The 17,112-nt window shown below is 45.7% G+C and overlaps 4 protein-coding genes across 4 annotated transcripts; 1 reads left to right on the plus strand and 3 right to left on the minus strand.

Annotated features, from left to right (window-relative positions):
- Positions 1–8,526: 8,526 nt before the first annotated feature.
- J7337_013939 (uncharacterized protein) lies at positions 8,527–9,197 on the plus strand (the record flags this gene model as incomplete). Its single annotated transcript, XM_044831414.1, has 2 exons — positions 8,527–8,796; positions 8,874–9,197. The coding sequence occupies 2 exons, from the start codon at positions 8,527–8,529 to the stop codon at positions 9,195–9,197; spliced, it is 594 nt and encodes a 197-aa protein (XP_044673800.1).
- Positions 9,198–9,679: 482 nt separating this feature from the next.
- J7337_013940 (uncharacterized protein) lies at positions 9,680–10,135 on the minus strand (the record flags this gene model as incomplete). Its single annotated transcript, XM_044831415.1, has 2 exons — positions 9,680–9,741; positions 9,808–10,135. 2 exons carry the CDS (start codon positions 10,133–10,135, stop codon positions 9,680–9,682), a joined length of 390 nt encoding a protein of 129 aa, XP_044673801.1.
- A 3,191-nt stretch (positions 10,136–13,326) lies between these two features.
- On the minus strand, positions 13,327–14,366 carry J7337_013941 (uncharacterized protein; the record flags this gene model as incomplete). Its single annotated transcript, XM_044831416.1, has 2 exons — positions 13,327–13,365; positions 13,392–14,366. 2 exons carry the CDS (start codon positions 14,364–14,366, stop codon positions 13,327–13,329), a joined length of 1,014 nt encoding a protein of 337 aa, XP_044673802.1.
- Positions 14,367–16,148: 1,782 nt separating this feature from the next.
- On the minus strand, positions 16,149–16,564 carry J7337_013942 (uncharacterized protein; the record flags this gene model as incomplete). The annotated part of the gene is made up of 2 exons (XM_044831417.1): positions 16,149–16,468; positions 16,516–16,564. The coding sequence occupies 2 exons, from the start codon at positions 16,562–16,564 to the stop codon at positions 16,149–16,151; spliced, it is 369 nt and encodes a 122-aa protein (XP_044673803.1).
- Positions 16,565–17,112: the final 548 nt, after the last annotated feature.

Here is a 17,112-nt window from a genome sequence, read left to right on the forward strand (position 1 = left end):
TGACGCTACAGATGAAGTGGACGGGTGCCGTGGCTGACATTATTGCGCCCGCATATACAACGCTGAATGATCATTGGAACGCAATGAAGTAGTTAAAGTGTCCAGAGCGCCTCTAAATGTTATGTTCTGTTGCCGACCTAGCCAGTTTGGCGGAAACGCAACTGCTGGCAGATGTCCGGATTTGCAGTACCTGAACAGAGCAGAAATCCGTTGCATATGTCCCAAGGTGGACCGCATTGATAGACCGCAAGGTCGAGCAGGGCTTGGCCAAGGATGCTCCCAGGAAAATGGGCTATCTTATCTTATCAACACTTTGACGGAGACGAGAGACCCTAGAACAAATGATTTGTCTAAGAGATAGGAGGAACTTCTTAGTCAACGGCCACTAACTCCTTCTACTGATGTTATTGACTTCAAATTGGCTGCGTCATGTCTGGGCACGTTCATATCTTTATTGCGTCTATTATCCTGAGGTTTATAGAGTCCACAGCTCATGGCTTAATGCAGCAACTTATAGAATGACTGCTAACTATAGTAATCGAAATATATTTAAGATAGCATTCCAACTATGCCACAGAGAAGGCAGGATTAAATAAACTCTATAAGTGGCTCTAGAAGTCTAAGGCCAGAATTATTGCAGACTGATAGCGGCTCAAAGTCAGGATTTCTAAGCCTAGATACCTCCAGTCTGAGATCATAGCAAACCTAGAAGCCAATACGCTGTTGGTTCAAGAAGAGGAGCAATTAAAAGCCCAGGCACAAAGCCAGGTAGCCATTTGTCACCCCTCCGCAATCAGCTGTATCTACTCTACTAGCAATAGCAAAGGTACTCTATATCTAACTCAGCCTACCTAGACACAGGCTCCGATCTTGTCTAGAAGCGTGCTGCCTTATTATTACCTACTAAATAATCCGAGACCATGTCTTCTCTCAAGCGGCTTATTTCAGCAGGATTAAAGAGCTGTACGGTAACGAGAGATAAATACCAGTCTTTTACGCGACAGGTTCTCCCCGGCCACAATTGCCGATAAGCGTTATCAACTCCCCACTGGATCTAACATCAAGGCTAACCCCCTGTACCCGTTTCTTCGAGAATGGACCTGATCAGAATCATCTTTATGGAGAAATTATGGAACTAATGATAGGCAATATTACTTTTATGACAAGACAGTGGTAAAAGTCATGGGAGAATTTCTCCAAAAGAGACAGTCAGATAAGAGTCTGAACAGAACATGTCCAATTCAAAACCCAGATCAATCGTGCAAACTAACGCACCTTGGCTTCTTATGTCATATTTGGTGCAATTGGCACCAGAAGCGAAGGGTAGTTATTGCTTACAGAGCCAGAATCTGTCGTTATCTTGGCGCGAGATGTGTCATTTTCGTGGGCAATTTTTTCGCGACGATTTACGACAAACCACACTCGTGACATTTAACAGGAGCCTGGGTCCTTGCGAGCCGTCTGCAGTCCCTATTGGCTTCCACACTGAATCGATTGGCTTGAGTCAATATAGCCGTGGCATTTCCAAGCCTACCAATGAATGAGCCGCCATCTGCAGGCTGAACCCACTATGCTTTAAAGCATGAGAATACGGTTGATAAACAACGGCCAGATTTTCAGGCATATCGGGCAGCTTTAGGGTAGCTCCTAAGATCTGTGAGCTAGAGCGGCGATCAGCTACACGGGGATACGGTCAACAAGGTCAAAGTTAAAGGTCATGAACAGATAAATTGATAAGTCTAAGCAGTATTATAGAATCTAGGTTAGAATTTATTTATAAAAGGCAGTCATTTACGCACGCCGCTGCACACCCTGCCTGAGCGGCTTCATTGCTTTTATCTTGGTCATTGTGCTGATTATTGATAATGGCGTGGCTTGTTTGCGGGCCTAATTCCATAAGACTTACCTGGATTGTGATAGAAGTTCTAGTTGGACATGTTAGACTGAAGAGGACTTGCAAAAGGTGCATGGGATCCCTTGCATCTCTGATAAAGTTAAGTAATAAATAAGATCTTTCGCATTTTACAATCTAACCCATTTGACCACAACACCTGGTTCATTAACATGTCACCGTTCCTTACCAACGCCAAAATTAACAATGCACTCTTTTCCGTCGCCTTTGTCAGCCTCCTATGAGGTTGCATCTAAGATTAAAGATAAGAATAACCTTAAAAAACGCCTAAACTTGTATTCCATCAATCATCATCTGTTAACTCTAACCCTCCCTCTGACTCCAGGCCCTCTTCTTTATCAATTTCCTCTTCAGACTCGCTTCCCTCTTCTTCTTGTATCTCAAGCTCGTAATGATTCTCCTCCTCTTCAGTGTAATAGTGGTAACAGTCATCCCCTGGCATGTGGATTTCGTCACAGCAATATCGCCCTCGGGTGTGGCCGCTATTGCAAACGCGACACCTTGTGCCGCTTGGTCTCGGCTCAGAGAAGTAATAGTTGCACGTCGGACACATTGAATGATATGTATATGTGTCCTCGTCCCTCCATTCCCTCGATTGTCGTAATAATATTACTGTAGTATAATGTCCTTCTCGCTCTGCCAAATAAATAGCTCGAATAAACTGAAATATCCCAGGCCCTGTAGTCAGTGCCCTGTGGTAGAGTAAGAGTTCAACCATATCAAATCGCCCGTGCTCAGCAGCTCCTTCCAAGGCCGTTCTGCCATGCCGTCAACTACCCCTGGCATTAACTCATGCACCAGCATCTAGCAGCCGCTTCGCTAATCCAATATATCCCTTGATAGCGGCACTTTGCAAAGCTATTACGCCAGCGGAAAAACATAGTGCTGCATTAACTTTTACTCCAGATTGCAGAAGACTCTCAGCGATTGTCAAGCAGCCATTTTCAATAGCAGATTAGAGAGGTAAGCGGCTCATGTCTTCAAATAGATCATTCTCGTCGATATCCGCACCTGATTCAATAAGCCAGACCACTGCTTCCTTCATTTCACGGCTTATCACATATTTCAGCAAGGGTAAAAGTGTCATTACCAGACGTTAAAGACTCCCTACTTGCTTATCATAGCCCATCAGGGTTTTCAAACAATCTGTAGCGTCTGTCATATTGGTGTTCTTTACCTTTATACCCTGAATGATGAAGGCTCTACTATGCTCCAACAACCTTGACACAGTATTATCTTTGTTGAAGGCCCTATACCATGTGATATCGTCAGGCTGGTAACCGTGACCCAATAGTTCTAGGACCCCAGCTGTTCCTTGGTAGGATATGGCTAAAGCCAAAGGACTGCCCTCAACAAGTCCAGAACAAGTAGAGTAATCGCAACCATTATATTTGCTCGGATGCCTGTGCCAGAAAATGTGTGACGAATCAATGAAAAAGCCCTCTTCATGGTCAGGCGAGGTATAAAACGGAAGCAGTGCGGTTTCTGGTTTTTGAAGTTGCGCTACAAGCTTTCGTACCAGAGGTAGATTACCTAGCATAGCGGCTAAACCGACTGCGGTTCCCTCTAAAATATCATGAGGTACTTAGAGGGATCTGGTTTGAAGTAGAAAGTCAATAACCCAGTGGTTCTCAAGTAGCACAGCGCAGCATAAACTTGATGGGCTGTAGTATGTTGGCAATTCTGAAAATTCGCTCTTAAGCCGAGCATCATCTTGTGCGATGATAGCAGCGTCAATAATAAGCATACGGTCTTTGTTAGTGTTAAAAAGCCTTGCCCAGTGTTTCAAAAGGAGCGCTCTGTGACGCGAGCAGCCTCCGACGCGCCGTCCGTAAATATTGCATGCATCCTGAGGTAAGAGGGCTTCAAACACTTCAGATATCAAAGCTTGCAATCTAGCGCCCCTTTCTAGAAGCAGCTGGACAGAGTTTGTGTTTTTGATCCGCAGAGCCAACGCAAGTATGGGGTCTATGAACGGATTATGTGCGTTCGGGTTGCCTGCCGCCTCTAGATCACAATATATGTCGCCTTTTCTGGCATTTGATAATTCAAGCGTTGCTTCCGCAGAGACAAAAGCTCCTGAACTGATAAGAAGTTCAATACCATTCTTCCACTCACTATTCTTCCACTCTTTTGCAAAACGCTTATCGCGGACGAAAAACTCCAAAACAGTCGGGGACTTCTGGTTATCGGATGAGTAGAAATGTGGAACGGGAGTTTTAGATGGTAATAAGAACAGACATGCATTTCTATCAGCCGGTTTTGTCGCAAGATTGGCGTCAAGGCCATTCACCAGAAGGTACTGTAATATGTCGAGTCGGCCCGCGAGTATCGGAATCATGAGAAGAGTGGCGCTGGATTGATGATAGAGCTGGAACAGTAACTGGTAAGCCTCTTGGTGGCCCTCCTTAATAGCAACTTCCAAAGGCGTTACACCGCGTGCATTGCACCTGAATCCGATGGGGTTGATTTTATGAAGAAACGATATAACATCAGCGTTACCAGCACATGCTGCTAAAATGAACACGTCAGCCGTGATGAATGAAGCCGCCTCAATAGTCTCATTTTGGTTTTGGAGAGACTCAAAAACTACGTTCATCGCATGAATGCTGACTGCAGCAGCCAGGCTTAAAGCTGTCTCCTCTTTAACGACGTTAGACTTCAGAGATAGGATATCGACAACTGTCAGCGTTTCGAGAGGAAACAAGACATCTGCGCTAATATTTAATGCCTATTAAAAAAGGTGCTCATCCTGTAGTAGAATAGCCGCATAAAGGATATCTTCGGCAGTCAAAAAGTTATAGTGGCCTAACAAGAGCCTGATGATATGTACTCCCTCGTTATCACAAATTCGATCAGGCAGCACAACGCTTATAATCGACCGAGGGTTAGAACTCCCCACATTCCTACCAATAACAGCGCCGGCCTTTAGAAGCAGTTCAAGTATATCTACCTGTCTAGACAAAATCGCATGCTCCAGTGCCGTCCTGATGGAGTTGCGCCAAAACCCTATGTTGGGGTCTTGGCCCAGAGAAAGGAGCCATTTAACTAGAGTCTTAGGACTCTCCGTAGTCACCATCCTTTTGTTAAGGCAGATGAACAGAATAAGGTCTCTGAAAAGATTATCCATAAATGCTCTAATGGTCAGATCCTGTTGTCGGGCCTCCCTCAGAGTGTCTATGGCATCCAAAAGCCCAGCGCTGGAGATAATAGTGTATAGATTCTCAAAGTCATCAGCCTGCCACAATGGGAGCATGTTGTTCGAGACTTGATAGAAAATAAGCTTCAGGAACTCGGGTATCACGACACTTAGTGTGCCGGTCGCGATAATTTGAGCAGTCTGTAGGTGTTCGCCGGGGACGTATTCCGGCATTCCCATATCAAGGTTTATAGCCAACCTGGGAATCAGGTAGCTCACCTGACTTCGATCGAATTTGTGGCAAACCGGAAATATCTTCGACATAAGAAGATTGAGTGCTGGACCTCTTTGCTCACTTGTAATTCTATGCAGCTGAGTATAACTTAACCCTAGTGAAATAAACTCAGAAGAAGACCCTCATTCTTTAGTTGATAAAGCTTACATTCTTGCAACATGGATCGGAGCCTGAACCATGGTAGTGTCTCTGGCCACTTAAACTCGTTTAGGTATGCTTGGGGTGTACAGATAATGATCTGATCCGATGATGGAATTGACTGATCATTGCCTCCTTCGGAATGTTAGTTTTAGGATTCTAAATTAGTAAGTAAATTTGTTGGGTACTTACCAGGAAGGCTCTGGGCAAGGATACATGTGTCTCGGTGGCGATTTGTTTCTTTCTCGATGGTGGATTGCTTCACTCGCTTGCTGCATAAGAGAACTTCGCTTTCTTTCCCTTCGCGCTTCCTTTTGTTGATCGTTCGGTCAATATACTTCCATGAATCACGGTCGATATTTTTCGAGATATTCCACTTTTTCAGCCGGTATTCCAGTTGAGATTTCCTAAGAGCCAGTCAGCACAAGTGAATACAAGCGGGCATTAAAATACAACGTGACAGTGAAATTCTCAAAGATACCCAGCCAGTAGACGAGATCGTTGAGAGACATATCTGAGAGGTATAAGTTTCGAATCAATTGGTAGTTCCGCAGCCATTCTGCCTCTATAGCATCCTTTTTCCGTACTTGGTTCATGATGCACTTGTAGGTCAGAGGGATAGAAGGTAGGGATGTGAGAAATGGAAGCCATTATTGACAAGTAGGCGAGAATCCTGAGCTGAGATGCGGGGAATAGTGAGGAGGGTTTGCAGATCTAAATAGCCAGGTTCAAGAGCCTCATCCTTCGTCAGCAGGGAAATTCCAGTTTCACCCGATGCTGACTTATGCATAAGAAATATACATTGGGCACCAAATGCTCAGCTAGCTCATTCATGAGTGGCTGAACACCAGAATCTGAAATACGTATACTGCAAGCCACTCCCCTCCACAAGCGCCCTTAGCCAATTGTCCAGAATCTGAAAAGGAAAGGTGTGGAGACATGGCTCATCTTGACCAATAATCCACAATCTGAGTGCATATGGAGGTCTTGCCAGTATCTTTGATTGACCAATGAGCCAGAATCTGAAAACGCTGAAATGGTACTAGTGTTCTTTTCGACCAGTAGGCCAGAATCTGAAAATTACCAGGCTCACCAGATACCGGAGAGATCTAATATTCATCCCCCCACCGGCTTTTCGAACTTTCAGAGATTATTTTACCATAAATCGCGTGATCTACCCCCCTCAACCAGTTTCATCAAGTCTCGGTATATCAAACTTCTCCAGCCCCCTGCCTCGACGAAAGTACTCTGCATGCCACAGCATTTTACTAACAGATGTTCCAAGTCTCAAGTAACGATGAATGTGGAATCAATCATCGCCCTCATTACATTACTTGTCGCTCTTCCTCCAACCATATTTATATTATCTAGATGGTACAAACAAGTAAATGAAGGCCATTTATGTAAGAATCATGCCTGGTATAATTAACCCAAGCCCCGCAGCTAACTTGGAAACACAGCATCTGCCTCATCCCGTTTCGATAGACCTCCGACAATTGCGAGTCGTCGGCCACGGCTGTTCTACACTCGTGTAGATACAAATATTGTCATGCACATGCAACTGGAAGAGGGTATCATATACGATCAAAACCAGGGTTTTAGGCTTCTGGATTAGGTTAGGTTCTGACCAGTTGTCAGCTGACTCCCCGTTGCCAATCACGGAGCTGCCCTCCCGCAGGATAGTGACTTGGGTCTGGACCTGTGTAAGTTGAAATCACAAACGCGACTATCCTGACTGGCCTCGGATTGCTAATAATGCCTCAGTGTGCTTGTGGGAATGGATCTATGAAAGTCAGCGTTGATCCGTGTCCCTTTTGCGGAGTACCTCGCTGTCCTAGCTGTGCTACGAGTAGGATATATAGTCGTCCATGTTGACGCCCATGGGCCATGAAATTCTCTACTTTATATTTCTTGCATATCGGTCCCCTCAGTCTGTCCATAACATGACGTCACGCCCGGATAGAATTCCTAGTCCACCAAGATGCCGTGATGTAACGCAATGCAGCCGCAGCCAATGCGGACCTCCTGAGGGCTGCAGATGCGTCACAAATCTCTCGCATGACCGCTGGAAACTACGATATTGTACCCACCTTGATTCTATTGGCTTACGCGAGAACCTCACATATCTCGAAATGATCAGGGAGCATGATCCTGATGTACCGGAGATCGCCACTTTCATCCTGCCGGATGTAAGACATCAACGATGGAAACGAATCTCATCATATATCGAAGCCTTCTGCGAAGGAGCTTCCTTCGTTTTTGACAGTTCGGTTTCTGGTGACTCTAGCAATCCTGATTTTCGGGATCTGCAGGAGCCCCGAGCTTGGGTTTCTGATTGGGATAGTTCTGCTGAAATGCTTCCGCCGCCTCAAAGAGCGTATGGCAGAGTACTCAACTGTCTTGAGCTTTACGCAGTCTTGCAGAGAAAGGTAAGTGACTGATTACTTCTTCCTATCAAGTGGTACTACTTGCATCCAACATGTCAAAACATTGACCATACCACTTTACATAGCCATTCACTGGCGGCGCTCGGAACCGCACTGTTAGCCATCGTCGAAGCTTGTAGGTAGCTTTAATCCACGGCGTCAGGACTAGTGATATCCTTAGATTCTGACATATAACTAGGTATATCAATTACCCTAACGGAACAAGTATTCTGGCACTTATCAGAACAGCCCTAGTGCATCAGCGCGAAGGCTTCCAAGAACTGTTTGCTAGCTACATCACCGAGAAACCGACGCCTAAGATTGGCCTCGGAGAGTCCGTAGGTGGATTTTCTATTATATCATTCCAGGTCGTCCGCATACTGATATTCAGCTCTGTTCATAGAGCTGGTGGAATCGTCACTTTGTTATATCTTTTATTCTACCCTTTTTTGCTATTAGATTTGAAGATCGAGAGGATATAAGGAGGATTTTCAATGATCGGAAGCCGTTTCGATCCCGTTTCAACATCTCCTTTCTAGGTATAAATCCCCCAGAATCAAGGGGGTTTTCAGAGGATCCCTCGGAGGTATTCCTGCACCAAGCGGCATGCGCCTTCATGATCACAGGCAAGAGCGAGCGCTACTGGACTGCTGTATTTCTGGATGAAGATTTCGCCGACGACGTACCAAAGCTATCCTTGGAAGAAGAGGAAGATGTTACGGTTGGTGGCATGGACCTCATCATTGTTGATGCAGAGTTCAAATCCGCTGATACAATTGTTTCTCCAAGGGCGTATGCTCTTGCATCCTTGGCAGCTACCCTCGAAGGGATCGTTGAGCATCATAAGTACATCCAGGAAGAGTTTGCAGCGAGTCTCTCTCGACACGTAAGCTGCTGTCCCCTTTCTGACAGTCCCCAAAGACGTAGAAGTGCGTCGCAAATCTGACCAAGCTGAAACTGTAGAGCCTTGATCTCCGACAAGAGACATCTGAAAAGTTCGCTTGCCAAAAGCATCAGGAATGGAGGAGTAAATTCCAAGACTATATTGGGCAAGTCAGATACAGCACCATCCAACTACTCCGAAAAGCCAACGAGTTTCTTGATCAAGATGTTTGCATCAGCCCTGATGGACTGCCTTGTAGCCCACCATGGCTAAGTGTGGCGGATGAGCCCAATGCTAAGAAGTCTTTGTGGAGGGTCATTGCGTGTCGCAATAGATTGCGCGAGATTAGCCACGAACTTGACTATCTGGTCGACGAGGCTAAGCGTGAGGTATGCAACAATTAGCTGTTTTGCTTAGGGGCGCTCTAACGCAGTTGTAGCTAACTTGGCGCTGCAGAGTAAGAACTCTCATGTAGATGAACAGCAAATACTCTCCCGCCAGCTACAGCAGTTTACGGTGGCCGCACTGGTACTCCCATTTTGTCTCCCTCAAAAAGCATCGGCTAAGGCTAATAGGTCCTCGGTATACTAAACCTTGTCGCTCAAATCTACAGCGGTCGACCAGAAAGAGGCGATTCATCGGCATGGGCCGGATTTCTCTTTATTTTGGTTTTCACCATTGTAGTAGGAGGATCCACGTTATTAATCCTGTTTTGGGGGGGTATTTGTTCATTGTCAAATATGATGTCCTCACTGTTGCATGAATTCTGGCCTTTGTCCCACCATGCCGCCGAAGCCATCGCAAACGTTAATCTTAGAAAAGTTATAACTAGTTCTGCATTATGGATAGTTACTATCCTGCAGTATCTTATTACTTTAATAGGGAATTATATTTGAGTTGGTTGAGCCAAAAGTAGGCATTTGCTGGCAAGCGGGATCGTAGCGCCATCTGTGTATGTGCCAGAAAGGAGGAATGCATATATCATACATGCAAGATGAAAAAGGAGACTCATACCTTCAAAGGTGGTGGCATTGGGGGCTGACTTAGCGGCCGCCACTGAGTACTCTGTGTAGCTACCATGGGGAGTAAACATCTGGTGGAAAGCAGCAACTCGGTCACCGGGACGTAAACCTGTGACTCCTTCGCCAACTGCCTCGACGTAGCTGGCAATATCGTCACCATGACTTGCTGGGTCTCCACCCATTAACTTGAGCATTTTCCAGTCTTTGGGAACTGTGCCTGACACGACTGTGTGGATGAGGAGCTCGCCTGGCCCGGCTGCAGGCACAGGAACTTCGCGGATCTCGACGCTGAGGTCCTTATCGATGTATGCTTCCTTCATGATTCTTGATGGTGTGGGATATTCTGCTGTTGTGGTCTGAGGGGAAAGATTTTACTGGAGTAATAGAAGTACTTTATGTATCTAGTACTGCCTGTTGATCACGGGTTCAATCTGAACTAACACCTTTGACATTCGGGCTTAGGAGCTAAGCCAACTATTGCAAATAAGACATATATCTCTACTTGCCGAGGAACTGGACTATGTGTGCAGTACAGATATAAACGACAGGGTAGCAGAGTATTGACAGAAATATCGAGGAGCGTCTCGATAGCCAGATTCAGTCAGATGAGCGTCAATAGTAATTATTCCCGGGACGAGATAGGGAGGGGAGGGAGATGAGTGAGGCAGCGAAAGAGGATCTTGGGTGAATGATAAAAGCGAGAGCAACAGCAGATATACCCACGATGTACTTGCATTGCGAAACTATAAAGATGTTGTAAATGACGTTTAACAAAGATGAGTGACGGTATTAGGTATTCTAGCTTTCGGGATTCCGAGAACAGTGTCACCATCGCCAGTAATAGAAGAGATTCAGAACTACAACGGAATCCTTTATATATCGATACTAAGCTCCTCCTTCTGTCTCGTAATGTCATTATATTATCACGTTTAATTATCCACATCGCGTTTCAACCAGGAAGCGCCACTCCACATACTTGCCTTCCAGAGCATAGTAAACATCTTATCAATCGGGTCATCTTTAGCCAAGACAACAAGCAACAGGCAAAGCTCATGCCTTGGATCAATTCTAGGCTCCATTCTCTTGACTGAGTAGGTACCCCGATTGCCTGATCCCCGATGGCCGGAACTCCAACCTACCTTTTCAGTTTCCCGGTGATGCGGTTGTCGTTGGCCATGAAATCGGGTTTCCACTACAGGTAGATTCCACTCAGCGTTATCCAAGACTACGGAATTTACCAAGTCAGGCGTCATTACCAGGGTTCTGAGACTTGCTCCTGGTCTTTTATGGACTGGTCTATCACGTCTCTCTTTGGAATACAGATCAAAGTATAGAGAAGGACAGTCGGCTTTTATCAATTTCGATAATGCCATTCTCGGGTTCCCTGTTAAAGGGTTGCAAAGAGACTCATGACTGATTCTCATTGCTAGAACATAGGAGGCAGAGACAGTACAGGAGTCAATTAGATGTAAGCAGTAGTGGAAGCATAATATAACCAGTAATACCTTTGAGAGTCATGTCTCGGAAATGCATCGTCGCGCTTTCTCGTCACGATGGAACCCATTTATCCTCCAAATATTGGCCAACAGGCTCAACATCCTCATGTCATGTCCGCTAAACGATCAAGTAACTCATACCCTCGGCGCAGTCTCTATATTGCCTTAACCTAAAGTCTTCTGCACTTGCTTGTTCCTTTTAAAGCCTTTGCTTCGTCACTGCTAGGAACCCCTCTTGATTCCGGATACGTGAGGTCAATCAAGAACGCCTTGACCATCTCCAGCTTTCTCTGCACAGGCAACTCAATCGAGCCAGGGTTATCACGGCATCTCACGCTCTCGCGCCACTCAGCCTCAGAAGCCCATTCCTCTTGGCCGTCACCAAAGTCGACATGTTCCCAATCCTTAAGTAACACCCCGCAAGGTCAATAATAAAGGGCTAATGGGACTGAGCGTCAACTACAGCGTTGCGTAGGCAGCTGTTATTGAGCATAATATCGCGGCGTTTGATCTTATGGGCTCCTTAAACAGCATACTAGACGATCGAGATCCATTCTTGCGGTGAGGTGGGCGAGGAGGATGATTCGGACAGATCATGAGACCCAACCCGGGAACTAAGTGGAGAAGAATACTATTGAAACTGTAATACTTGCTGATGTTACTGCTAGCGCTTGTAGATGAGAGTCGAACAGAGGCTTACATATGGAGGCCTCAACCTCAGTCTCAAAGGGCGATCGGGCCTCTCACCAGAACGCTGCCTCAGTAATTACGTGTCCCCCAGGCTCCTGTCTCCTATCAGCCGCTGGGTTGAGGAGTAGGTCCGTGTGATGATCCTCTTCAATGTCGTCGATGAAAGAACCCATATGCCACGATCGGTGAAGGAACGAAAGGCGGCCTCGTATAAAACACGACAGGGAAAATGTTTACCTTGCTTGCTTCTGCAAAGCCAAACCGTCGGATTACTGTGTTCAGATCATGGATTTAGGCGCTAGGTGTTTTAAGTTTGACGAGCATTACTGAGGACATGGTGGCGGTTATGTTTGCGTGGCTAGGCGGCGCCGGTTTCAGTAGATGAGAGAGTAGCATGATGGCCTTCGATTACAGTCAAGTTTAGAGTGTCGTCCTTGTGGTATTCGAGAACGAGGTTGATTGGCTCTATCGCTGCTTGCTTTGGCTGTGTTGGTTGGGGAGTGAGCCTCCGAAAGAGATCAGCTTTTTGGCTCAGCAATGATGACAATTATGAGTTTGAGTATGAATAGAAGGAAATGGTTGTTGATATCTGCATTGTGTTATTGTTAAGTGTTTAGAGTACAGTTAAAGGAAGCTTGGCTTGTGATGGAGAAGGAAAGCTGTAGTGCGGTGTAGCCCAGAAAGCTTCTTTTTACCACAGCGTACATATATAAAGGTATAGCAGTGCTGGTTTAATTGAAAGATCAACCCAGATAAATGAAGGCATCCAATGTATAGACCGAAGTTTAGCCGTTATCTCACAGCACTAAATACCTTAGTGAATCTTTGATAGAACGGCTAACACCTATCTCCATCAGCTAATCTTCCCCGCACTGGTTATCCTTCGATGTTGCCAGATTCGGTAGCCAGATCACACAGCCAGCAAGACTTGCAATGACTAATTAGCTTTGTAAATATAGAGAATCAAAATCTGCCTCAATTGTAATATACACGAGAACTATGACCTGACACCTACTAGGCGTAACTCGTTGCTCCCTCCTTGGGACAATGACAGAAACACAACAGCGCTAGACTCAACACTAGATACTGTTACCCCTCCTTTGACTGCTTCCTTTACTACAGAGTGATCCAAACCTTGTGCCAAGGCAAGCCACTGTGCAGGCCACTCTGTAAGTAGTGGCAGTCTTGGCCACATAATCAAGCACAGAGCCACAATGGCCGCCACGATTGCCAGCCCCTGCAGCGCTATTCCCAAAGCCGTCATGCCCGTCCTCGATGCCCTTATTGTACCCTCAGAAACCGCGAATGAGTCTGAAGCGATGGTGCTACACCGTGGATTCCTCTCTGTCGGCGGGCCAAACTCTCTGTGAATAGATGAGTGATCGCTAACAATTGGAATTATGGGCAGCGCAGTCGTCCAGAAACTGTCGTCAATAGTCTTTCCAGCAAGGGCTGCCTCCATGAACGTTTTTGCGTTGAATGCCCACCGTGTATTGTTCCAGGTAGCCACATTGAAAGGTGAAACCTGGCATTTAATGTCAGTTGGCTCCTCTATTTCAAAATGGCCATAAGTAACCGAGTTTGACCAGCTGATATAACCGTAGCAATATCGCATATCAATGGTAACTCTGTAGTCGTAGATGCCCTCATTGCCCGCTTGTCGCTGGGAGGCAAGTGGATGCTGGGCGACCCAAGCCTGCATTGATCCATTGGTCAAGGAGGTGATGTCCATGATGCCCCCATTAAAGGTGGTTGAGTTCCAAGGAGTATAATCGATTCGTACCCCGTTGTTGTATGGCGTTGACTTAACAAGAGGCCACTTTATAGCATCAAAGTCGCCAATTGAGCGCAGGACATAGAACGAGCTCCGAAGGTATAGTAAGGGGCTACATGATTGCACAGTCCCATTGATAATTCTTGCCAGTCGCGTCGCATTCACCTTTGGCCCTACGATTAGATCGGTAGTAAGCCTACGCTCAAAGGCCATGCCTGGGTCGCTCACGACTATCACGGACCCATTGTTGACAGTAATGAAGTCAATGAGGTTTGTGGAGAGTATGGTAGACGGGATCCCTTCCCCCAAAGCATAGTTGTTCTCTCGGAGCATGTCCGACTCGCCGATTTCAGTGTAGCTGGTGTCGGCCTCAGGATAGCCGTCAGAGTTATCATTGTAGTAGGTCTGCCCTTTTGGAATCGCGAGCATACCTTTTGCATCGACGGTAACGAAGGAGAACTTATAGAGAATGCTCACGAATGCTGCAAGCAGAAAGGCTAGACATCGGAGTTGGATGGCCTTCTTCGATCCCCGAAGTTGAGCGGAGAGCGGGGCTGATGAGAGAGAGTTAAGCAGACGATCCAGTCGCATTCCTGTGGTTTCGGCAGCTTTTGTAAAACACTTGGAAAGTGTTATTGATGAGATGCGGGGCAGTAATATGGTACTGAGAAGCGAAAATTCAATGCCAGTGATGGCGAGCCAGCTCTGTACAGACAACTGGGAACCGACACACATAGGTGCGTCGGCACTGAGTCCGTGGCCCCGAGAGCAACGGCCATTGATTATCATAAGAATTCCAGTAGCGAGTAAAAGAAGGCTACTGACAGTACTGGTCCAGTCCAGTGTGGATAGCCATAAACGACGCTGTCTGCCTTGTATGTGCGTGGGCTGCATCTTTCTATGGTATGTACGGTATTGAAAGGGCATAAAATTGGTATTTCTTCCAGTCCCCTTTATAAAAGCTTTGTCCTGCTTCCGCTGGAGCTCTGCTATGGGGCTATTCCTGATTTTCAGATGGCTTGAAAGCCTTGGCGTTTTTAGTAGAATGCTCCAGTGCTAAAGTGTCAGGCTGACTTAGCTGATTAGATTCATTAGGCCAAGTGCGGTTTATAATTGCTTGTGACATGCCAAGCACTACTTCTGACCCTAAAATGGGGAGCAGCCAGTGTATTATTAAACAGACTTAACTATTCTTGGAGATAGCTATAGCGCTATCGATACTAAACTAACTTTGGGTCTCAACCTAACGGATAAGTCGGCAAACCATTGTCTCTCTTAATTTATACTTAAATCCTTGCCTATTATGCCTTGCAGCGAATAAGGTCCGGCCACGGCCACAGTGTGCATCGAGACGTCACTTTAAAGTGAATATGAACTTGAAAGGCGGGTTTTGGGCATTGTGTCTCGGTAGTCTTGACTGATTTCGTGGAGAAGAGCCAGCATCAGCATATTTACGTGACTGCAGGGTGTCTACTTCCATCAAGGGCAGGAGAACCATTTCTTAAGTCGCAAGTACGTTTCGAAGATATCTCAACAGACCGATCTTTGCCTGCGAGGTCACTTCTCAGTTTCTTGCACAGTCGACCGCTGGTTGTCTGAGTGGACCACAAAGTACTACTGATGGATCAAAGCGACTGACTTATGACTTTTAGCGCCCTTCTGACCATCCTGCACAAACTGAGTAACTAAGTGCCATTGTGGCTCTTGTTTGCTATCCTTGCGATTATGTCTCTATTTGGCGGCTGGGGGTCCGATTGTAAAACGTCCTCACTTCGATCTTACAAAACCCTCTATAGATACTATATAAACCTTACATTATATCTTTAACTAGTAGCTGCTTTTCAGTTTTAGGGTTTTTATCTTTAATATATAATAATTTAATAAAGTATTAGTAATATATTTTATTAAGATACTTACTTAAAAATATATATAGTTAAACTATTTAGAGATTAATATTAAGAGGTTTATATACCTAAAAGTAAATATTATATATCTTTATTTAAATAGAATAATTAAAAACTGCCCTAAACTTTTTAATATTAGTAGCAATTTCTACTTATAATTTAAAGTATATAAGTTCTTCAAGTATTCCTATTCCCCCTATCCGCGCAGCTAGTAACATTAACGCGGAGACCTCTTGTCATGCTACCCTCAGAATACGTTTTGGGAACACCATTTCTGACTTTTGCCTACCTGAAGCTCACTCACGAATATCAGAAGAAATGCACAAAGGACAGTGATGCCAAAAGGCTGCAGCGCCAAACGCTGGTCGTTAGTCAGAACAATCGGAGGGAGCTGTTCCAAGATATGAGGGGTAAGACCGACGGCGGCAGTGACAAGAAAGCCTGCGCCAGGATCATACTGCTCGGCGATTTAAACGACAACAACTGGGAGGAGTCGCCGAAGAAACAGCCTATCATTACCGGTAGCAATGCAGTAGAGATTCAGAAGCAGGATATGAATAGACATGATCAAGGTGGAGGGAACTCCTTGTAGGAGTATCAGTGCACTCAAGAGGGGTTCGACGATGTAGTCCCAGGAATCTTCCTCACGGGGCATATAAGCTGGGACATGTGGGTCATCCAGGTCAATCTCTTCAAAATTCACGTCGAGCTCATCCAAGGCAGGTGGAAGGTTGAGCGGTGGTAGGTCATCATCTGCATCAACGGGCCCCCGAAGCGGTTGACGAATTCCTGGAAATGTTAGATTGCTTCAGCTACATATCCGGAGGAATGCTCACCATCAGCGTAGATCTCAGGGATCTCCACGAACTCATGTGTAGGGAACATGATCCCCTGGTCGCTGTTCAGATAATTGATAACGTGTTCGGCGTCGTCTGGCTGCTGGCCAATCCAAAGATTATCACATGCTATATCCAGATTAGATATACATGGCTTTGGAACCAAGACACTTACAAAGGTAGTCGTGCACTCGGCGCCTCAGACAACGCCGTACTAGATTTCCCTAAAACACTCTAATAGAAGTATAATGCACTTATAAAAACTGTTAAACCCTAGAGAATCGCCTTCCGAATATGGGAGCTCAGCGCAATCTCCCTTCCTCTTTCTGATACTGGCGAACTTCAGACTGCTAATTATTGCCCGTGAACTTTTCACTCACCTCTCGCCTCAGACATTTCATCTTAGCCAGTTCAAGGCCTGGTAAAACGTCATTTTCACACTTAATTCGGTGCAATCAGTTGGCTATCATACTTCCAATCACTGAAAGCCAAGTGTGCCTAATTAAAGCAGCTCAATTCATTGCTACAATGGAAAGGATTTGGTAAACTGGGACTAGACGGCCTCCCTTAACCTTACGCAAGAGATTGTAATTGTGT

This window comes from Fusarium musae, chromosome 12, assembly GCF_019915245.1.
Source record: "Fusarium musae strain F31 chromosome 12, whole genome shotgun sequence".
Taxonomy (NCBI): domain Eukaryota; kingdom Fungi; phylum Ascomycota; class Sordariomycetes; order Hypocreales; family Nectriaceae; genus Fusarium; species Fusarium musae.